At 44.0% G+C, this 24,229-nt stretch overlaps 1 protein-coding gene across 2 annotated transcripts; it reads right to left on the bottom strand.

Annotated features, from left to right (window-relative positions):
• SDR42E1 (short chain dehydrogenase/reductase family 42E, member 1) lies at positions 1-23,555 on the bottom strand. 2 transcript variants are annotated; one of them, XM_068527771.1, is made up of 5 exons: positions 23,460-23,555; positions 15,689-15,781; positions 15,518-15,577; positions 13,760-15,118; positions 1-15 (listed from the first exon to the last, which is right to left on the bottom strand). In XM_068527771.1, exons 2-4 carry the CDS (start codon positions 15,754-15,756, stop codon positions 14,005-14,007), a joined length of 1,242 nt encoding a protein of 413 aa, XP_068383872.1. In that variant the 5' UTR covers positions 15,757-15,781; positions 23,460-23,555; the 3' UTR covers positions 1-15; positions 13,760-14,004. The 2 variants fall into 2 exon arrangements, with proteins under 2 accessions (XP_068383872.1, XP_068383873.1); XM_068527772.1 differs by lacking the exons at positions 1-15; positions 15,518-15,577 and having other exon boundaries at positions 13,346-15,118.
• Positions 23,556-24,229: the final 674 nt, after the last annotated feature.

Here is a 24,229-nt window from a genome sequence, read left to right as displayed (position 1 = left end):
GCTCTAGAGTGCAGGCTCAGTAGTTGTGGCGCACGGGCTTAGGTGCTCCGCGGCATGTGGGATCTTCCTGGACCAGGGCTCGAACCCGTGTCCCCTGCGTTGGCAGGCGGATTCTTAACCACTGCGCCACCAGGGAAGCCCTGCATGACTAAAACTTTAAATCCACTGAACAACAACTCCCCATTTCCCCCTCCCCTCAGCCCCTGGCAACCACCATTCTAATATTTTCTGTTTCAATGAATTTGACTACCTTAGATGCTTCATGTAAGTGGAATCATGCAATATTTGTCCTCTGTGATTGGCTTATTTAACTTAGCCTAATTCATGCATGTTGTAACATATGACAGGATTTCCTTTTTTACAGCTGAATAATATTCCACTGTATGTATATACCATTATTTTCTTTATCCATTCATCTGTCTATGGACATTTCGGTTGTTTCCACATCTTGGCTATTGGGCATAAAGCTGCAATGAACACAGGAGTGCAGATATCACTTCAAGATTGATTTTGGTTTTTGTATAAACACACACAAGTGGGAGGGGGGAGGGAGAGGGAGAAGGAGGGGGAGGGGGGAGGAAGGGAGACATAAAGGAGGAGGTAGGGAAGGGAGAGAGAGGAGGAGAGAGGGAAGGAAGGAGGGGAGGGGATGAGGGAGAAGGGGAGGGAGACAGAGAGGAGAAGGGAGGGAGAGAGGGGGAGGGGAGGGGGGAGGAGAGGGAGAGAGAGGAAGGGAGGGGGGTGAGAGACAGACAAGGGGAGGGAGAGAACAAATTTGAATTTAGTAGAAGGATGAGTAATCCAATTATACTGAGCCAGGTGACTGTTCATTTAGAAGACACCAAGTTAGGAACTTACTTCCCATTGTCTATAAAACTAAATACAAGATAAAGGTAACAGGGTAAAAAAACAGAACTTTAAAATTATTATAAGATATATTCGATATTTTTTCTTCTGAATGGGAAAGACTTTCACAAATAAATATCAAAAGAAAAACAACCAAAAAGATGCATTAATTTGATGTCAAAATTAAAAGTACTATATAATTTAAAAGACAACTGAAACAAGGTTAAAAGGCAAGTGCTGGAGAGAGATACTGTCCATGCCTTCTTTTTCTTCCAGTTTTACGGAGATACAGTTAACATACAGCATAATGATGCGATTTACATACATCATGAAGTGATTATCACAAGCTTAGTGGGCATTTGTCATGTCATATAGGTACAAAATTAAAGAAACAGAAAAAAATTTCCTCTTGTGATGAGAACTCTTAGGGTTTGCTCGCTTAACAACTGTCATATACAACGTACAGCAGCGTGAATTATATTTATCATGCTGTACCTTACATCCCTAGTAATTCTTTACCTTATAACTGGACGTTTGTATGTTTTGACCACGTTCATCCAATTAGTCCTCCCCTGACCTTATCCATGTCTTATGTGATGAAAGACATGAACCTGAATATACCCTACAAACCCATACAAAGATGAAGGAAAAATGTGACCATGCAATTCACGTGAGAGGAAACCCAAAGGTCTCCCAAGTATTTGACGAGATACTGTCTTCAGTAGCAATCACAGAAGTGTAAATTGTTTAAAATGGTAAATCATTTTTACTCATCACATTGGCAAAAATTTAAATGTGAGAAAACTAGGGTGAGGAACTAGGAGCTCTGGTGGGAGGGTAAACTTGTGCAGCCACTTCAGAGGCAGACGAACAGTGTGGCCAACCCAACCCAAGCTCCACCCAGACCCCATCTCCCTCACTACCTTCCAGTGCTGGTCTAGGGGTCGCTGTGGGTCTCAGTTCTGGACAATGGGTGTGAGAAGAAACCACTGATACTAAGCAGCTGTTAAAAGAATTAGGTATAACTACTTTATGGTGGTCATAAATATGACATGTTCCATAACATCATCATATCACAAAGTGTCACACATGTTGTGGTCCAATATCACAAAGGCAAGATCTAGGCTGGGGGCCACCAAGCTCACACTCCTAGTCTCCTGCTTCAAGCCAAGTTGCAGCCCAGCACGTGTGCCCAGGGTGGGAAGCAGAAAGGCACCCTAGGAGTTAGACCTCCCCGCACTCAGACTTCACCCTTGGGGGCAGGTGAGTCACGCTGATGACCTTGGGAGACTGGCAGGGAGGTGGGAGATTAGATGAAGCACAACCAGAGGTTGGTGGCGACACGAGTTAGGGAAGTTGTGATGTGCACATAGAACAGGAGCTTTTCCCACACCTGGGGAGCCACAGGCTGGCAGCTCCACCTGAACACCTGTTCCCATAGGGCTGGCCCAGGCTTTCCCAAGTTTGACGCAGCAATGTGATTACTACAATAATAACCATAATATTGAGAATGACAATGCATTGTTCGAGGCTATTATTGACTCAACTACTAGCACGGTGATGGCCAATTATAAGGAGAATTACCGGCGCTCAGGCAGCGCAGATGGCTTTTAAAATTTTGCAAAAATGAAAAGTAAAACATTTATAATGTATTTTACAAATACTTTTGGACTTAGGTTGCTGTATTTACTGAAATACCAAGTTCTATTTGAATTGAAATGTTTTTCTTGTTGCTTGAATACTATGGTATCCTGAGAAATAGTTTATTTTACTTCAATCAGAAGGTTGATATTGGAATTCTTTCAAGTGTATTCATTGTCCTGCATAATTTGTACCAATATTGACTGAAATAGTTTTTTACATGCACAATGGCTACTGGCAGAAGAATTTATTCAAATGTATTATAGTTTGCTACATGGCTTTGTCAATTTTTATTTGCTTTATTTTGCATGGACGGTAGAGGAATTCCTTCAAATATATTTTACATCATGACTTGTTTTAGTTACCAGCATTCAGTGTAGTACAGTGTCAGTGTCTGCTCTCACACTATCGGATGTGAGATTACCTTCTCTTCCACCAGTAAATGTGTTTTGCTGCCACTTACATTAAAGGATTGCCAATAAACACATACATAAAATTTTGTTTAGCTAGGTAATTTTATAACGATATTTCAGTGTTGGTAGAATATTGCTGCATACTCAGAATTTAGCATTTCCTACTAGATTCTACTGTACACATTCAAAGTGATTATTTTTCCTTCCAAACCACTTCACTACAACTTGTAATACAGATATTATGGGAAAATATGTAATCCTTTCTATTATAACTGTAGTATCTTATATAGAGAGTGACCATATAATTCATTATATAAAATGGGACATATTTGACAGTGAAAAGGGGCAGTATTAAAACTGTGGATGGGACTACAGGCATAACATCACAACTGTCCTGGGCATATAGTCAGAACTGGGACATACAGTCACCATATTCATATACCTGCACACCTCCTACATCAGCAAACAAGGAATATATACTGTTATCAGTAGATCATCATGATGCACAATTCAGTGAGAAACACAAGTAGCAAAAGAAAATGTGAGGTAGAATAGTATGGAAATAGTAATGAACACTACAGCCTAATTTTCTATACAATACCGACATATACATAATTTGGGACACATTGGTAAAAGGGTTCTTCGGCCTCGTCTGCAGTGTTTTAACTTCTTATAAGGAAAATTCATTTATGAATTATTTATAGTTACTTTAAAACTGAAAAGAAGTATTCTGCATACAGAATTAAGAGCTTGACCTTTTCAGCTTTAAAACCAAGACACAGTGATAGGGATAGAGTATGATAGTTACACAGGTAGTTTTAGAAATCCCACTAGGGGAGTATAGATAGAGAAGGAGCTTTAGGGAATTTTGGGAGACCACTGTGAGTTAATGATAGCTCAGGAAAACTATCGCAACACCGTGAAAAGAAGCAGGCTTGCTTAACTATAAGGCCCTAAATAAAAGGACAAGATATGCCCTAGGTCATTAAGCGAAAAAAATGAGACCTGCATCCTGCTGGTCGATTTCAGCAAGATAATGATCCTTAGGACCAAGGACAGGAATATAAGGGAAAGGTGACATCCCAAAGCGGAAGACCCTCGTTATACTGAGACCTGAGATGATTTAACATATTTTAGTATATGTTACCACCGTTCTGCTGATTTGAATAGCGCCATGACAGTCCTATTTGGCCTTACAGGGTCAAACACTCTCCTGCCTGATGTGAAGGAGGAGCTAGTGATACAAGCCTGACGTCTACTCAAAGAATGAGGAAGAAAGTGGTCTTCTCTCCTTCCCCACTTTCCTTTGATTATAAAAATGTAGCCCACTTAATTCTCGAGGCAGAGCCCTTTCGCCTGCCCTTTTGTATCTCTCACAAACGTCCTATATTAATAATCTACTTGCCTAGCGCTTTTCCTCTCGCTGAATTCCTTCTGCGCTGAGACATAAAGAACCTGAGCTTCATTAAGTCCTGTGACCAGGTGTGCAGTTTCTGCTGGGAGATTGTGAGTTCAAGTCCCACCTGAAGTGTGGCTGGATTCCAGTCCCATCCAAAGGAGCGCGGTTAGAAGATTGTGGGTTCGAGTCCCAATCTGAACTGTGCGGTTTCAACAATTGTAAGTGTTTAAATATACCAAAATTTAAAGCAGAGAGGCATAGGTTACCATTTTTTCTCTAGCATGGTGTCATCTACTCTGCAACTTAAAAAATACCCTCTCATTAATCTCCAAAATATACAAACAGCTCATGCAGCTCAACATCAAAAAACAAACAACCCAATCAAAAAATGGGCAGAAGACCCAAACAGACATTTCTCCAAAGAAGACATACGGATGGCCAAGAGGCACATGAAAAGATGCTCAGCATCACTAATTATCAGAGAAATGCAAATCAAAACTACCATGAGGTATCACCTCACACCGGTCAGAATGGCCATCATCAAAAAAATCTACAAACAATAAATGCTGGAGACGGTGTGGAGAAAAGGGAACCCTCTTGCACTGTTGGTGGGAATGTAAACTGATACAGCCACTATGGAGAACAGTATGGAGGCTCCTTAAAAAAATAAAAATAGAATTACCATATGATCCAGCAATCCCACTCCTGGGCATATACCCAGACAAAACTATAATTCAAATAGATACATGCACCCCTATGTTCATAGCAGCGCTATTTACAATAGCCACAACAGGGAAATAACCTAAATGTCCATCGACAGATGAATGGATGAAGAAGATGTAGTACATACATAAAATTGAATATTACTCAGCCATCAAAAAGAATAAAATAATGCCATCTGCAGCAACATGGATGGACCTAGAGATTATCATACTAAATGAAGTAAGTCAGACAGAGAAAAACAAATACCATACAATATCACTTATATGTGGAATCTAAAATACAATGCACACAACCATATCTACGAAACAAAAACAGATTCACAGGCATAGAGAACAGACTTGTGGTTGCCAAGGGAGAGGTGGGGAGGGGAAGAAAGGAATGGTAGTTTGGGATTAGCAGATGCAAGCTATTATATACAGTATGGATAAACAACAACGTCCTACTGTATAGCACAGGGAACTATATTCAATATCCTGTGATAAACTATAATGGAAAAGAATATGAAAAAGAATGTATATATATGTATAACTCAATCACTTTGCTGTACAGCAGAAATTAACACAACATTGTAAATCAACTATATTTCAATTTTTAAAAAAAAGAGTTGGTGTCTGGATTAAGCTTTGCCACTTCCTAGCCAAGTGACTTTGGGTGACCTTGGGCAAGAATACTCCACCTCCCTAGAGCTCCATTTCCTCACATGTACACTGGAGATGATAAAAAGTGCCCACTTCTTAAAGCACTGAGAGAATTAAATGAGCTTAAGAAATATAGAGTCTTACACATAGTCATAGCTCAACAAATAGTAGCAATTAACTAGTAAGAATGACCTTCTTTGAATAATTTAGTTAATGAGGGTGATGGATTACATCCATCATTATCCCAGTGATAAACATGCCCAGAGGCAAAAATCCCCTGAAGAAGTTGCATGACCACAACTCAGTGAGGGTGTTGTAATTGCCCCAGCAACACAGCAAATAATTCCTCTTCAAAGCTGGGCAGCATTTCATACTAGCTATTCAGGACACTAACTCCTAGAGGTGGTTAGGAGCGCGTGGCAACTCATTCTCATAACAAAATCTAAAAATATGTATTGGTAAGAAAGTATTTTACTTTTAGATCTGTAATAAGCCTCCCCTGGAGGACCAGAGAAAAATAATACATCTAGAATATTTGCCAGGATTAAAATTCGACATATTAGTAGTGAAGAATTTTTTAATTACTTGCATGCTTCAACCAGCTCTGTTAAAAATAAACATTGCAAATTACTGCAGATCAACCCCTTGTTGGCTGAAAGACACTTGCCCAGGTCATTTTGTTATACGTGATTTCTTGGTAGTGAGCTAGATTTTGCCTCCGTCATAATTACTTGATTTCAATAACAGAAGTATCTTCCCTGGTGTGCATGGAGTTCTAAAATGCAGAAGGGTAACATCGTATGGATTTGCGTAGCTTAGAGATGCTGTGGTCTGGTTGACTCCATTTCTGGTTAGATTTTCAATAGCAAATGGCTACTTTGTGCCCAAAAGATCAGGTAACCAGGCCCAACCGGATGGGTTGCTAAAGGAGCCTTTTGGCCAAGGGAAGCAGGTTCCAGGTGGCCTGGAGGAGTCAGCACTGAGAAGTAGCGTGCTTGTCAGTCAACAAACAACTGGGCCTGTTGTTGAAAAGAGGACGCAGGAGGCCACCTGAGTCTAAGGTCCTTTTGTGAGCCCCATCTCCCCCTCCATTCATTCAGCAAAGGTGTGCTGAGCACTTGCTGTAGCAAAGCACTGAAAGGGGAAGAGCAATGAGAATTCAGGAGCCGCTCACTTAGCGTCTTGCAAAGGGAGCACGTGTTTGTTATCTGGCAGCATTTTCCACCTCCTTGTTGGAAGATAAGAAACACCTGGAGTGCAGAGTCCCAACACACACAGACCTGAACCAGAACCACCAGACTTTGCATATTTATATGCATATATATATTTTCTTGTGTGTGTGTTAAAGTATACATAAGGGTTCTGCAATTGTTGGTTCTGATCATTTCCGCCCAGTTTATTGGTTGTTTTGGTGAAAGGACTGACCCTAGAGCTTCCCACTCTCCTATTCTGCATGACATCACTCCTCTGGAGCCTGTATTTTCTTTTCTTTTTTTTAATGAAAATTGTATATATTTAAGGTGTAAAACATGATGACTTGACGTACATATACAAAGTGAAATGATTACTACAGTCAAGCTAATTACCATTTCTCCTCGCGTAGTTAGCTTTTTATGTCATGAGAGCCTCAGAAATAAATCTAGAGACTTATATTTAATATACAGCATGATGACTGTGGTTAATAATACTGTATGGAATACTGTCTGTATTTTTAAACTTGGGCCTCCAGTGTTCTCATTTTCAGGTAGGGGTGGGAGCTACAGGTTTAAAGGAAGGAATAACTGGGATATCAGAGTCGTAATCTCAGGTGAGGTCACCTGGCTGATAAATGCATTCAGCCAATCAACAAGCATTTATTGGATCGATGAAGGAACATGTTCTCTGAATAAAGAACTCAACAAAACAGACACGGCCCCTGCGCTCGCAGGACGCCAAAATTCCGAGGAACAAACTACTTTGTCAAATAATTTTCTTATCGTAGAACAAGAGAGGTTGAACAAGACTACTTCAACACGGGCCCAGCCCAAACATACACGATTCTAGAAAAGGAAATTATTCCGTTCTGGAAGAACTCCAGCAAATGTTCAGTTCCCCAGGAGCTAAAAGAGGCCCCCTTTGTAAGGAAGAGGGCCCACAGGAGAATGGAGTGTCTTTGGAAACCACAGAGTATGTTCACCTGTGCCCAGGAGTGGGCTGCGGAGACTGTAAGCCAAGACCTTTCCAATTCATGGAGAAAAACCCAACTCAAAAGACTAAGCAGGAAACAAAATATACTGAGACTCACATGACAGCATGATCCAGGATGAAGTTAGCCTTGGGCACGGGTGGGTGGCAGAGCCGCAGTGACGTCTTCAAGGACCTCCTCTCTCTCCGTTTCTTGGTCCGGCTGTACTTAATTCACAGCTGGGAGCCAGGAGCCCAAACATTATCGGAATTCAGTCTCTCCTTCGGGGTAGGCCAGTCCGTGGCAGCCCCAAAGCCTACCCACCCCACAGAAGCAACCTCCGCAAAGAGAGCTTCCCTCCAGAGCTCTCGGAGAAAAGTTGAGAGGAGGACGCTCATTGGCCCACTTTGGCCCAATGACTGTGGTCAGAAGGATGACAGCCTTCTGATTGGCCAGGCCTTGCACGTGGAGGTCAGCCCTACCGAAGGGCTGGAAATAGGTTTCTCGCTTCGAAAAGGGGAGTGGGGTGTCATCTGCCCCAGCAAGGGATGCTACCAAACAGTGGCAGTTTTAAAAAGACACGAACTGCTGGTGTGAGCTGCCAGTGCCGGCTAACAGGGGGGCCATTAGCTCCAGGGTGCACAGCTGGGTTGAGGGTGGTGCGAGGAGGGGGGTAGAATTCTGCAGGCTCTTTCTTCTAACGTAAGGCTAGGCGAACTGCTGGAGATTTGGAAGGAATACAAGGTAGAAGTTGCCCCAAGAATTGTTAGTAAACCAATTAAATCTATGACAAAGTAATACTGGCTTTCTTACAATCACCGTGTTAAGTGATTTAGGAAAATTAAACCTCTTGAAAAGAATCCCTGGGCCTACTCTGTAGGCTTGAGAAATACTATAGCCTAGGTAATTTGGTGTCAGAATTAGTCATTTGGCCCTTCGGTAACTGCTACAATTCGTTAACAGGGCACCCTCTGCCACCCATGACGGGAGCAGCACCAAGGAAATCAAGTACTTGAACAGGCGTACTAGGCCCCTCTTCCTTTTTGCAGACACGGGCACTTTTGGCATTACCTTTGGGTTCCATGACAGGAGTCTTTGTCACACGGTGTGATCCTCCAACAGGCTTACCATAACTGCCCACCCACTCCTTGGAAGCAGAGGTTGGGGTGGCAGTGCTGGGTGGCTTATGCCCAGGCGTCTAGGAGAGCCTCCATACGCACAGTGTGGGCATCATTTCATGGCTCTGTGCAAGTTTAGGGATTCCACCCACGCTTGAGGAAAGGGGAGGGAAGTCGGGAACCCTAGAATGGAATTCCTCAACTGCAGTATCTGCTGACCTTAGAAAGGAAAGCAGTTGCCTTTCAGATAATAGATTGAGTTCTTTAAAGTGGTCAGTTTTGGCTCAGATATGGAGGGAGTGCCACCATATCATATGGAGAATAACATTACTTATTTATTAGACTTCATCTAGTCTTGACTGAGTCAACACACAATTCTAATAGGTTGGATATTTTCCCAGTCTTCAAGAGATTAGAAACAGTAAGTTATGTACGCGACAGAAAGGGGTAGTGACCCTTAGAAAGAAAAATAGCATTAATTCAACAAATACTTATTGAGTTCCTGTACTGTACTAGGCATTAAGGGTACAATAGTAAGCAAGATGAAGTTCCTGCCCTCGTGGAGTTTACAGGCATTCCACAAATGATTACTCAAACTATTACAGTTGTGATAAAGGCTATAAAAGAAAAGCAGGGTGTTATGAGAGCTTGTAGCAGGAGGACCAAGCCTAAATTGTTAGGATCATGGAAGGCCTCCAGAAGAAAATTAAGCTGAGATATGAAATAAACATTATAAGGTCAATAAGTGGGGCAGGGGGTGTTGAGAAGCTTGGAACTTAGGAACCTGCAAGACGCCAGCGTAGCTGGGCAGAGAAGGCAGCACAGTGTGAGATGAGCAGGGAGCAGTAGGCGGGGGTCAGATCAGGCAAAGTCTCTTGGGTTACAGTGACGATTCTCAACCTAAACCTACAGAGAGTTTTGAGCAGGGAAGTGACGTAGATTTACATCTTTATAGGACCACTCTGCTTGGTATGTGGAGAATGGATCGGAGGGACGCAGAAGTGGATGCAGATGGAAGAGAAAAGAGGCTATTGTTGGAGCCTAAGGGGAGAGAAGTAACACCTGTACACTGGGCACGAGCAGAAAGTAAGATCAAGGGCTAAATGTGGATTAGGTGTGTCAAGTTAACGGGAGGCAGGGGTCAAAGATTATCCCAGATCTCTGGCATGAGAAACTCAACACTGGTGACATCTGTTAAGGAAAGGAACCCTGTAAGAATTTGGAGGGATTGTGAATTCCATTTTGGATATGTTGACTGAAAGGTGCTTGTGAAATATCCAGGTGGAGATGCAGAGGTGGTTGGATGGGTGGGTGTGGAGCTGAGAAGAATGGTCTGGGCCGGAACTATAAATTTAGTAGTATATACTTAGAATAGAGATGGAAATTAACGCCAGGGGCTTGAACTAGATCACTTAGGGAGAAACTTTGGTGTTAGCAGAGGGCCTAGCACTGAGCACTGAAGAAATCTACCATGTAAAACTGGTCTGGAGGAGATGGGAAAACTGGTGAGATGCAGGAATGTGATAGCAGACTCCCACATGGCCTCCAACGATCCCCACCTCCTGGTATTCATGTCCTTGAGTCTCCTCCCACGTGGAGTAGGGCTAACCTGTGTAGCCCATATATTATGGAAATGACAGTGCACGACCAAGGTTGTAGCTAAACTCTTTTAAGACCTGAGAGAGACCTAAGGGGGTGCCTCAGAGGGCTGTTCAAACAGCAAGGCTTCTAAGAAGCTTAAGGGCACTTGTCCCTCAGCAGTCTGAGCAGAAACCCCAAGTAGAGAAGAATGTATCTCAAAGAAATTTGTGGGTGTGGCTTTTGCCTAATGGAGTGAACTGCAGTTAAGACTCAGAGGAGACACATAGTGTTCAGAATAATTAGGACTGACAGGGATACAGTACAAAAGGCAAAGAGGCCTTTGGACGCCCCAAATTCTACTGGGTGGAAGCAGGCTGAGAAAACTATGTAGCTGTAAATATGGGCTACCTTTCCTGGAAAAGGAAGGATGAGTCAGAGGGTGCAGGCCAGCCTCCAAGATGGCCCCCAACACTCCCCTTCCTTCTGGTAGTCATACCTTTGGGTAGCTCCCCGCCACGTTGAAAAGGACTGTCCTGTGGGAACTGTGTATATTGTGGAGTGCAGTGTGTGACTTCTGAGGATAAGTCATGAAAGACACTGCAGCTTCCACCTTGCATTCTTGAATCACCTGCTCTGGGGGAAGCCAGCTGCTGTGTCATGAGGACATTCAAGCAGTCCAACAGAGATGCTCACGTGGTGAGGAACTGAGGTCTCCTGCCCACAGTCACGGGGATGACCCTGGAAGTGGATCCTCTAGCTTCAGTCGAGCTTTCTGATGACTGCAGCACCAGCTGACATCATGAGGTGACCCTCATGAGACCGTAAGCAAAAGCTTACCCAGGTAGGCCACACGCAAATACCTGACCCACAGAAACTAAGAGGTAATGTTTGTTATTTTAAGATATGTCTTGGGGTGATTTGTTATGGAGCAATAAATAATTAACACAAGGAGAAAGGCCAAAAGAGTTCAAGTGCATGAAAAGTAAAGGAACTGTGTTGCAAGGAGAGAGCAGACAGCTGTGTCAAAGGTTGCAGAAAGGCCAAATGTCTCATACCTGGATGACAATAAAGCCCACTCATCAATCCTGAATTTCATTTAGACACCTTGATTGTGTAAAACAAAAACAAAACAAGAAACACCTCCCCCTCCCCGTGCTCACTATACCTGGTTTAAGAAAACTGAGAAACGTCTATCATTCTTTCGAAGGACTTCATTAAAAACACGTTTTGAAAGTCTGTGAGACCTCTCAATAACAACGGATCAATATTTTCCTGTCCTTACCTGGTTTCTCAGTCACCTTTGCGTATGGACACACCATGTCATTATTGGACTGTAAGTCTGTAAAGGGCAGAGAAACCGGCCCTTTAGCACCTGGAGTGTTACATAGGCTGTAGGTACTCAAGACAACTTAACTTCAGACTAAAAAGCAAAAGCATCTCATGATATAAAAGACTCTGCAGATATTGTACTAAAAACAATCACTACCACCTCATATTCCCGTTTCAATTTATATATTAGAAGTACTTTCACTGCGTCTTATTTTACGCTCACAACAAACCCTGTGTAGAAAGGGCAAATACAGTCATTCCTATTTCCCAAAGGAGGCAACTGAGGCCCTACAGAGGCTTCAGCTACTTGGTTAAGGCCACACAAGATATTCATGGTTGCAGGTCTTCTGGTATCAAGTTGAGCACTTTTCCCAAAACAGCCAGGCGGCAGGCGCCAGGGCCTATTTCTCCAGCATCCTCCTCCTACAAATACTCTCAGGACAACTCTAACATGACTTTCCACAGCCATCTGTCCTTCTTAAGATGTGTGAATACTGTCCTTTCTATAGCTGGAATCATGGAATGGGTAAAGACTCTGGGTCTTCTTTCCACTTTGGTTCCCATGCAACAGTGCAACTTGAACGTGTGCCACAGCAGTCCCCGGGGTGGCCAGACAATGCCGCCATCGTTCAGAACATTCCTCACTGGAAGTGGCCTTCAGAGAACCGAAATTCTCCCCAGTAAGAAAAACAGTCTATTACTTGAGAGTTATGCTTTATTTTTTAATTGCAAACGGCATCATTAGCTTGAACAGCCTCGTGAATCATCAGCTTTTTAGCTGTTTCCTAGACTTCGATCTCTCCTCAGAGACCACAACTTTACAAACACTGAATATATTTAAACACACTCGTTACAGACTCTGAGGACACACCACAAAGGCATTCCAGAAAGGTCAGTCACAACAGCACCCTCTAAACAGAATACCCTAAGGAAGAAAACCCTCATAAGGAATGCGTGATAACAGTATTGATAAAAATAATGGCTTAAGTGTGTTGAGTGGCACTTTATATGCCTTGTCTAATTTAACCCTCAAAAGAATCCTGCGAGGCAAGAGGAAGGTCTATTTGTGTCAACATCAACATTACCATGTGGTCACACAGGCATAACACCCTTATATCACAAAGGGCAAAAGCTAATTCCCAAAACGCATGCCGTGAACAGCAAATGCCTCCCCTGCAATGGCCACCATCTCCTCAGAGGCTTGGGCGGTAGGGACGTAGCCCAGTTGGTGTTTTTCACACATTTTCAAGCCTGTTAGCATTCTGCCGTTCCCGTATCAGTGTGTGTTTTAGCCCGCGTGAAGCAGATGCCAAGTGTATGGAACGGAAGTAAGTACATTTTTGGCTTCTGAGAAATTCAAGTGAGACATTTCCCATCTAAGCAAGTTTAGATCTATGGCTCCAGAATGACTTCTACTGTACTGATTGAAAGAAGAAGGACCCAAGGAACCAAATCTCAAATTTTTTTTTTTTAACATCTTTATTGGAGTATAATTGCTTTACAATGGTGTGTTAGTTTCTGCTTTATAACAAAGTGAATCAGTTATACATATACATATGTTCCCATATCTCTTCCCTTGTTCGCTTCTATTTCTCGCTTCATGATTTGTGCAAGGAGGTAGGAAATGAAGACTTAATCCAAGAATCTATTCTTAAGCAGCGATTTGGAGATCCAAAATCTGACACCAGGTATCTATCTATCTGTCTACCTATTTTTCAAACCTGTGTTTCTTTTTTTTTTTTTTTTTTATAAATTTATTTATTTATTTTTGGCTGCGTTGGGTCTTTGTTGCTGTACGCAGGCTTTCTCTAGTTGCAGCGAGCGGGGGCTGCTCTTTGTTGCAGTGTGCAGGCTTCTCACTGCGGTGGCTTCTCTTGTTGCGGAGCATGGGCTCTAGGCATACGGACTTCAGTAGTTGTGGCACGCGGGCTCAGCAGTTGTGGCTCAAGGGCTCTAGAGTGCAGGCTCAGTAGTTGTGGCGCACGGGCTTAGTTGCTCCGTGGCATGTGGGATCTTCCTGGACCAGGGCTTGAACCCAAGTCCCCTGCACTGGCAGGCGGATTCTTTACCACTGCACCACCAAGTCCCAAACCTGTGTTTCTTGAAAACCATCTCAGCAAGTGTGATCAGCTCCTTATTTCTAGCTCCTCCTTCACACTGACAGAATCACAGAAGGCGGCAGCCATGCAAGAACCGCTATAACCAAGAGTACGACCAACAGCCCATCCCAAACAAGACACTCAGAGTCACGCCTTCCAGGACTTCTGCCATGACCATGGGCTTTAAACCATTCTACTGCTTCCTGGAGGTCAAACAGCTGAGCCTCATAACCTAGCTCCTTCTTGGCTTTCTCTAGGCTAAAGTAATGTGTGACGCCGGTTTTGTAAACTTCGGTGCGGGTGAGGAAGGGCTGGAAGTTGTACAGTCGACCCAGAATGAAGTGGGCCGTCTCGGTTAGGAAAGCAAAGTAGTAGATGAGAGTCAAGGGCAGGCGGATGGATGGGAACTTGTAGCCCAGGCCCTCAACCAAAGGCCGGAAGAACTCAAAGTTGTTCACAGGTCTGCCATCTGAGATGAAGTAGGGCTGCCCAGAGGCAATGTGGCCCTTGTCAGCTTTCAGGGCCACTGAAGCCAGAATGTGAGCCTGCACCAAGTTATCCACATGGACAAATTCAACCAGACTCTTGGGGTCTCCGTACACAAACTTGAACAGGCCCTTCTCAATGTAGCTTACTATCCTGGGGAGATGCCTTTGTTCTCCAGGCCCATAAATGCCAGCAGACCTCAGAGCACAGGTTCTCAAGACCCCATCACTCCTTTCCAGGGCTGTACCATTGGCCTCCAGCACCTTCTTCTCTGCAACAGATTTGGTCCGAGAGTAGTGATCAGGATGGAGGTGAAGAGGTAGGTAAGGCAGAGATTCATCTCCATTTCTGATAACTTGACCTCCGAAGATGACATTGAAGGTGCTAGTGTAAACTAACCTTGGCACCCCTCGCCTCCTGCAAGCCTGGAGGATGTTGTCTGTGCCCGCCACGTTCACTTCTTCAATCAGGTTTCGATTCAGTTGCTCGCGCCCTGACATACCGTAAGAGGCAATATGGAACACACAAGCGACATCCACATCCTGGAAGGCTTTCTCTATGTCAGAGAGGTGGCGGATGTCTCCGTGTATAAACTTGATTCCTTCTGGAATGGCGTGAGCAGGGCTGCTGATGTCAAACAGAATCACACGGACTCCCTTCTGGTTCAGAGCACAGCCTAGGCTGAAACAAGCAAGAGTAAAAGTTAGATCAAATCACTATTAAGCTGTGCCTAGGAAAAGTGTGTAAAATAATTTTCCCAGTCTTCTTGGCTTATCCTGAGTTCCTCACTTTACATGTTCACTGATACAAGTCTTACTTATGCAAATATTCAAAAATGAGAATCTTCACATTCACTTCAATTGAAATGAGAGAGGCTTTATCTTCAAAGACGGTGATGTCTACATGTTACATTCCCCCACCCCCCATTCTAAGACCCACCATCTATTCTTCAGGATATTTATGAATGATAATGTAATTGTGAAACAACAGCGATTATGTTAAATTGTTTTCGGTGCTGTGCATATCTCCCCTCCCGAATTCAATGGCTTTACAAAGAATTTTTCTTAAAGCAGAATGTACCTGTAGTTCTCCATTTCAGTATCTGAGCCGTGGGCAGCACGGTCCATTCCTGGTTTAACACTATACAAACAAGTAAGAGTCTACAATGCATTAGTGTGAGTCGAAAGCTATACTTTTCCCAGCAACTACCAGTAAACTAATTCCATGGACATATTTTGCAGATGCACTGACCGGAAGCCAAAATAGCCACCTCCTCCCGTAACGAGGACTGTCTCCTTCAGAGATTTTTGGGAATCCATATATGGCAGTCAAAGGTAACTGGACCTGTAAGAAAGTAGTAGGCATCACTGTTACTGATCCAGATGCGAATGTGATTGTCCCTCATTTGGGGTTAACAAAAACAAAAGGGCAATACGCTCTAGTAGAAAGAAAAGCTAAGACCTGGGTTCCGTCATGGCTTTGTGACATTAACCAACTCCTCCCCACCCCCCTCCTTTCACTTCTTGGGCTTCACATTTCTTCCTATGAATCATGGGAACAGGAATATCTGCCCTGACTGCCTGGCAAGGTCAATGTGAAGGTTAAATAAGATAACGTACATGGGAGTGCTTTGAAAACCACAAAGCACTCTCCAAATGTTAAGGCATTATTCTGAATCCTCGGAAAACATTAGAGCCTTTTTGAAAAGAAGTCGTTCACATTTGGTAGGGAGAGGCATTTTCCCCACACACCAGAAAAAAATCCAGGACAGAACTTTAAAGCAATTTCCAACATCTTTGTTTTTAAACAGCACACTACAGCACAGTTTAATACTGGTGTTTTGGGACTTCCCTCGTGGCGCCGTGGTTAAGAATCCTCCTGCCAATGCAGGGGACGTGGGTTCAAGCCCTGGCCCGGGAAGATCCCACATGCCATGGAGCAACTGAGCCTGTGCACCACAACTACTGAGCCCGTGTGCCACAACTACTGAGCCCGTGAGCCACAACTACTGAGCCTGTGAGCCACAACTACTGAAGCCCGTGCGCCTAGAGCCCGTGCTCTGCAACAAGAGAAGCCACCGCAATGAGAAGCCTGTGCACCGCAAGAAAGAGTAGCCGCAACTAGAGAAAGCCCGCTCGCCGCAACTAGAGAAAGCCCGCGTGCCGCAACGAAGACCCAATGCAGCCAAAAATAAATAAATAAATAAATAAATTTATTTAAAAAAAATACTGGTGTTTTATTAACCCTATATGTAAAAAAAAAAAAAAGGTGGGGGGGACAAAAACATCCTTTGTGTAGCAAACCATGTTCCCCCACCCAGGAAATCTTCTAAGTACAGCATGTGCTCAATACCTATGGGGATCTTGCTTCTCCCTCCCTCCGCTTCTATGCTAAAATAATAATTATTTTTATATTTTTATTATTTTCTCAAGGCTCCACGAGCCCTTTCTCTCAAAAACAAGACAGAACAAGCAAAAAGTGGGCCACTCAACTCTTTCCACTTAAGAAGAAATGGAACAGGAGGCACGCAGGTCCTCAAATGCATTGGGAATACATACACACACATACACACTCACTCAAGTCAGCAGTGTGGTTAGTCAGGGAGACTGCAAGCAACCAAGAGCCCTATTACTTGGACAAGCTCATCCCTCTGTGCCTGTTGCTGCATCTAAAAAGCGGAGCTAATGATAAGCTCACAGGCTTATGGAGACCGAATGGGATAGCGTATGAAAAATGCCTGACATAGTGCAGGCGCTCCACGGATGTCACTTCTTGAATTTCCTTCTCTTCAAGCTCTAGAGTCTGGGGATTTGATTTTTCTCTTACATTCCCACATACCATGATTAGGTCTCTCAAAAGCACAGGGTTACAAAAAGTTTGTTGGGTTCTTCTGGAAAACTATACTAAGGAGATCTGAGTTCCAGGAAAGCTGATCAGATCATTCATGCAGAAATCAGTTGGTGTGACAGTTGAAGACAAGATTCAGCAAGTGACTGTCTCAGTGGCTTGAGGGTATGCAGAAGAGTGAGAAATATTAGGAAAACTGAGCAAAATGATGTGGAGGATGGCTGACGGAGTCCCAAGGTTTGACGAAGCAACTGCCATTGTTGTGCTTACAAGAAAATCCGTAAAGAATGAACGTCCCGGCATCCCTTTAATATATCCAACAGTGACCTTATGTTTCTATTATTTTCGGAGTGCAAAACACTCCCACTTGGATTTGGAGTAGCCATAAAACTTGCTGTAGTCAATTCTATCATTTAATGTAATCACGTGACTTTGTTAACAGATGCTGCTTCCAAACACAGAAGATGTCAGTCACTGACATTTCAACCCAGACTTCTTACTGTCACCATCACGACCTGGTGGCAACCTCCTTCTCTGACTTCAGCTCACTCTTCCACCATTGGTACTCTACCCTCCAGCCACCTGAACTTTTCCCTTTGTTTGAAGATGCCAAGCTCATCTGTGCCCTGAGGTCTACACACACTTCTTGTTTCACCTCTGTGTGAACCACCTCTGCACCAGATCTTCGCCTGGCTGCATCTTTCTCAATATTTAGGTCTGCTCAAGTGCTACTTACTCAACGCAAAGAGGCGTTTCTGATCACCCCTTCTAGAAGAGCTCTCCCTTATCTAAATGCTTTGTTTTCTCCATTGCACATTTCACTATCTAAATTTATTTGTTTACTTTTTGACTACCGATCTCCTTCCAACAGAACATAGGTGCCATGAGAACCGAGACCTTCAGCCTTTTTCACTGGTGTGTTCCCACCAGAACCTCGGAGACAGTAGATACTCAACAAGTATTTGCTCAACTTATGGATGATTTTGAACACTGTGAAATAATACATGCAATTTAGTAAAATGATGATGGGCACAAATTATGCAGGGCACTGCAGTGTCTAAGAGTCGTTATTATGTATGCCAATCAATGTTGCCATTTTAATTTAACTTATCTCTTAAAAAGAAAAGTTCTGGCATGAAAATGACATAAAGCAAAATGAGACAGAATTCCTGCATTCTGGAGCTTATGCTGGAGGAGAGAAGCTTTTGCAAATACCTAAAGTACATGGCAAAAAGGAGAAACCAAGATTACTGCAATAACGTTGGTATAAACCAGGTGCCATGGGAGCACCGAGGTCGAGGGGAGATGGGAGAAACTGATTCTGAAGGGCAGGTCCAAGAAGACCTCACTGAAGAGTAGGTGCTAGAGCGGACCGGGGACAACGGGAGGACGGAGGCAGGCTGAGGCTAGGCAGAGGGCTACTACAGGCTGAGGGGGCATCACACATGAACAGAAGAGCAACAGGGTGGGCTTGTGTTGGGCAACCGATACGGGGCGTGCAAACTGAAGCCGAAGTGTGTGGCTGGTGATTCAGGGCGGAAAGATGGCTGGAGTCGGCTTGGAGACAGCTTGGCATCCCCTTCGGGGGAGCCTGAACTCTATTCTATAGACCAGGGGTCCCCAACCCCTGGACTGCGGACCAGTACCGGTCCATGGCCTGTTAGGAACCGGGCCGCACGGCAGGAGGTGAGCGGCGGGCGGGCGAGCGAAGCTTCATGTGCCGCCCCCCATCGCTCGCATTACCGCCTGAACCATTGCCCCCGCCCCCGGCCCCCAGTCCGTGGAAAAACTGCCTTCCACGAAACTGGTCCCTGGTGCCAAAAAGGTTGAGGACCGCTGCTATAGACGACAGAGGGTACGTTTACGGAACATCGGGCTCACTTTGGTCCTTGTGAAAGATTAAGCTTTCCCTGGAGGAGGAAAAAGTCTAGGCAAGGGCTGATGAGGGTGAAATGCCAGGGTGCTCAACTGAAATTAGGATGAGGAGGCGGCAGCAGGCGGGGCCCAGGTGAAGTCTGAGGAAGGTGACGTCATTAACCAAAACAGCACACACGGGTTTTAGAAATGCTCTGTTTGGTTAACAGGGTTTTCATTAAGAGGATGCCAGATAGAAAAGGTTAACATATTCTTAGCATCTCCACAAGAATTCCTCTGTAAGGAAATCAGAAAATGGACAAGGCCTCCATTTAACAGGAGTCCAGTTAAAAAGTCTCCAACAGAAATTCTTCCTAATCTTTCATTGTCCTTTGTTTTTTAAAATTGCACATTCCAGTCCAGTCATAAGACCACAGGTCAGTCATGGCTCATGTGCACATTAATCACGCCAGGAATGTACAAGTTCAAATTATCAACGCTTCAGAGTACCTGTCAGGCCTATTCATGCTACTCCTCATTACCTTCCAACTCGTTCCAGAATGATCTGGGGCAAGAACTTGTGTAACTGACCTGATCTGCAGGGTCAGACGCGTGGTGACGAGTAAGGAAAATGTAATAATTTTGCAAGATAAACAGCAATGAAAGAAGCCTGCAACATTCGCAGATGACCAGCCATTAACGAACGGTATCACCCAGAGGCCACCTCCTCCTTTCCTGGTTCCCTGCGTCAACGAGCACAGAAAAATCGCAGCAAACACATTTTGCAGGCAACCAGAAGAAATTCCCATGAACACTAAGCCAGGGGGGAGAAAGAGAGTGTACACTATTTTCTCTCAATCAGCTGCCTGATTTTTCATATTTCATGGCTTCTGTTTTATTAGTTTCCATCTGATTCCTTCTAGGGCTGGGTACTCAGACCAGTGTTTATAATCTCAGGTGCTTTAAGGCTCTTCCAAAACGTGGCTTTGTTCAGTAATTGCTTCCCTCTGGGTGCGGGGGAGGGTCACATTTGATCTGAGCCATCATTTTAGCAGATACAGGTTAAGGTTAAGTACACGATCCAAAAAAAGGAATCTTAATTACAAACAAGAAAAAATGAAATTTAAAATCTGCCTGACCCCTTGATAATACTAAGATAGAACGAGGGTAATAAAATTGACATCTCACAGGGAAATTATGAGAAGAAACTCATAAAAATGACTAGGAGTACTTCAGATTTACAAAGACCTAATTAAACGTGAAGGATCAGTAATAAGAACCTTAACTTATGCACACGGTTCCTTCATCCCCAGGGTTCAAGAGGACGATGTGACTAACTCTCTGGTATTATAATGCAATATACAAACCTAGGCGCCACTAGAGTACGGAACAGAGAGCAGAACTGAAGATGGCTTTCATAAAAACAAAAGTTTACTGTATTTACTTTAAGGAAGATAAAAATATCTCCAGGTAGTTTAACCCTTTGATGGTGTGTTTTAAATTACCGCCCAAGTACTGACCAGAGGCAAAAGGTAACTGTGTTCTTACTGTATTGAGACCAGGAAAGTATATTGAGACTAGAGGGCTTAGAAATGGTGCTGTTCAAATTCCATATGTGATCTGAAAGTTATTTGTGTTTAATACAAAGCAGTCAAGGCCATAAAGATGAAGAAGTAGTTAGAAACAATAAGGAGAGTCACCCTGATACAGATAAAAGGATGTGAGGTGCAAAACTTAAAAGGCCAAACACATTTGGGAAGAAAACTAAGGGCATAGCATTAAGTGGAAAGTTGAAATACTCATGACAAACAGTGGTATTTGCACACACAGTTTTGAATACAACTGACGGTGGGCAGGGAAGCTAATTCTCATCACCTTATCTTCTCGTCCAGCTACCCACTCAAACTCCTTTTGCCTAGATATTTGTTGCACAAAAGATCCTTGCAATTATTCATGATGCTTATGATAAAAGTAATTACATAATTTTATAATTGGTATTTCCCACCTGCTTCCCAAACTACCACATAAACTCCATACAAGCCTAGGCCATTTCCCCAGGAATGTCTGCAGGAACGAGGAGTATTTGGTGGATCACACACCCGGTAAATCCAAATGCAGTGAATGCTCTGCAAACTTTTCAAATGCCCTTTTCTGCTGTACCTGCAAGTAATACACTTGTGTTTCCTCCCCTCTAGGTCAGCATGCCTGCCACTTCAACATATCAAAGTACTGTCATCTGTCATTTACTAAGCACTTACTGTGTGCCAGGCATCGTGCTAGGCCTTCTCCACAAATCATTTCCCTTGATGTTCCTAACAACCCTCTGAGGCGAGTCCTAATTGGTTAGTCCCATTTACTGCAGCTAGTAGATGGGGGAGCAGGGAGCTGTACCTACTGGAACCCAGGTGCATTTGACTCCACAGCTTACGCCTCAACCACAACAAGCACTTGGGGCTGTGCAGAGTCCCTGACCTGAAGCAGCCAAATCAGTGCTGACCTGAGTCCTGGAGGGGCTTTAACAGCTAACATATTCTGCAACCTGATAGGGGTCCTTCCAATTTCCAGAGGGGAGGCAGGAGGCACCCCATCCCCTCCCATGAGGTAGAGTTCGGAGGCAGGGTTAAGCTTCCTAGGTTAGAAATCAGAAAATCTGGGTCCTAGACTTGGTTCTCCCACTAATTCCCTGTGTGACCCTGGCAAAGTCACTGAACCTCTCTGATCCCGTTTCCTCCTTGCTAAAATGAAAATAACAACTATGGCTGCATTTATTAGTTATTATGGGCTAGGTGCTTTAAGGTTTACCACTGAAGCCTCAGGACAATCTTCCGAGGTAGTTATTATCCTCAGCTTTTCAGATATGAGGAAAAGGCTTAGAGGTTAAGAACCTTGCCTACCCATAAATATATCCAAAGTAAATGAAATCACTATCTGGAAAAGGTATCTGCACCCCCATATTCATTGCAGCATTATTCACAATTGCTAAGTCACAGAAACAACCTAAGTGCCCATTAATGGATGAATGGATAAAGAAAACGTGGTGTGTGTGTATATATGTATATACATATATATATATATATATACACACACAATGAAATATTATTCAGCCATTGAAAAGGGAAGGAAATCCTACCATTAGTGACAACACAAATGGACCTTGAGGGCACTATGCTAAGTGAAATAAGTCAAAGACAAATACTGCATGATATCATTTATACAAAGAATCTTAAAAAAGCTGAACTCTAGAAACGGAGAGTAGAATGGTGGTTGCCAGGGGCTGCGGGATGGGAGAAATGAGGAAATGTTGGTCAAAGGGTCTAAGCGTCCAGTTATAAGACAGAATTAAGTTCTGGGGATCTAACATACAGCATGGGGACCATATTTAATGATACTGTATTACATGCTTGAAAGTTGCTAAAAGAGTACATCTTTAAAGTTTTCACCATACACACAAAAAAACTGTAATTCTGTGAGGTGATGGAGATGTTAACTAACCTTATTGTGGTTATTATTTCACGATAATATAGGCGTAACAAGTCATCACGTTGTACACCTTAAAATTACACAATGTTATATGTCAATTATATCCTAGTAAAGTTGGAAAAAATCTTTTAAAAAGAAACAAACAAACAAACAAACTGGTGCACAAATTATGCAGGTGTCAGTGGCTGAGCTGGACCTAGGGCTTGAAGCCAGGTCTGTAGGAGTCCCCAGCTGGCTTGGGACAATGCAGTGTTGTGCACTTACCACATTCATAATTTCTGTCACACCTGGTATCTCTGATACTATGTCTTCCCTATTGTGTTTCATTTAAAACTACTTATCTTTTAACAATAAATACGTTCATTTTAAATGGTAACCTTACATGGCCACTTAAATGGAAAACCAGAATCATTTGTCATCAAGAGAAGGTAATCTTTACCCCCAAAGTGCGATGAAAATTAAAAATGTTTATCAAGTCTAGCTCGATACATATGCTTGTTGAAAGCTCTGAGCTTGGGGCCCGGATATCTTTAAAAAACAGAAAACGAGAAACAGAAGCTAGCCTGTGCTTGAGACCTTCGCGACATTCTAGAAAGCCACGCTGAGCCCCGCTCCTTGGAATCCGAAAGAACTAAAAAGCGGAAGACTTAGGTCATCATCACTCACGACCGCGCCCCGTACCAGCAGCCAGTGGGCTCGTCCCACCTGGGCTACCACCCGGCGCAGGTACGGGCAGGGTCGCCCTCCGCGGGCCCCGACGCGCGTGCGAGCCTGAACGCCCCCGCCAGCCGGGCCCAGGTCCCCGCGGAGGAGCGGCCCCCCCCTCCCCAGGCCCACTCACAGCGGCAGAAAACGACGGCGACGCCGGGTCTGCTCGAGGACGGGCAACCCAGGCCTCTCACGATCGCCGCCACCCGCGCTCGGCGCCGGAGCCCTCAGGCCGGCCACCTGGCTCCACTTCCGGGCCTCTCTAGGAAGCGCGGAGGTCTCGGCATCTCTATGATGTGCAGGTTGCTCGTCCACCGTCACCTACGCCTCATGTTCACTCCATGAATCTCCCCGACGTGTCCAACCCATGTGTTCCAGCTTCGCGGGAGCCCTTTCAGGGCACATCTACTGCTGTAACTACCTCCAATTTCTGCCTTTAGACTTCCACCTCCGTCTTTGTGTACCCCCAACGCTGAGCACAGGCAGTGCCTGATAAATAGGAGGGGCTCAGCTCAATCAGTTATTGCTTGTATGGATGAATGGACGGGTGGATGGATGAGGCTCTCCAGACTCCTGAATATTCACTCCGCACGTATCTTTCAAAATCTCTATCTCTGAGTTTCCATATTTTCCCTATTTTTACAGTTCCATTTCTGATCACTGAGCAGGCAATGATGCTAAGACTAACCTTTGTTGCTGAAGGAACCAAAGACTTAAAAACCATGTAGAAAGGAACGTTGGCATCCACATTCAGAGGTCTCCTGGAGAGGCCAATATTTTGTCTCCTCGTCAGGAGTCTGGTTCTATGGAAAGTTGCAGGCGCTGTGTACATACACACACACACACACACACACACACACACACACACACACACACGAATTGACCCCTGGCTGGGAAGGATTT

The sequence above is a fragment of the Eschrichtius robustus genome, chromosome 19 (assembly GCF_028021215.1).
Source record: "Eschrichtius robustus isolate mEscRob2 chromosome 19, mEscRob2.pri, whole genome shotgun sequence".
Taxonomy (NCBI): domain Eukaryota; kingdom Metazoa; phylum Chordata; class Mammalia; order Artiodactyla; family Eschrichtiidae; genus Eschrichtius; species Eschrichtius robustus.
Note: the sequence above shows the minus strand (reverse complement) of the source record. Positions and strands in the feature narration are given on the sequence as shown.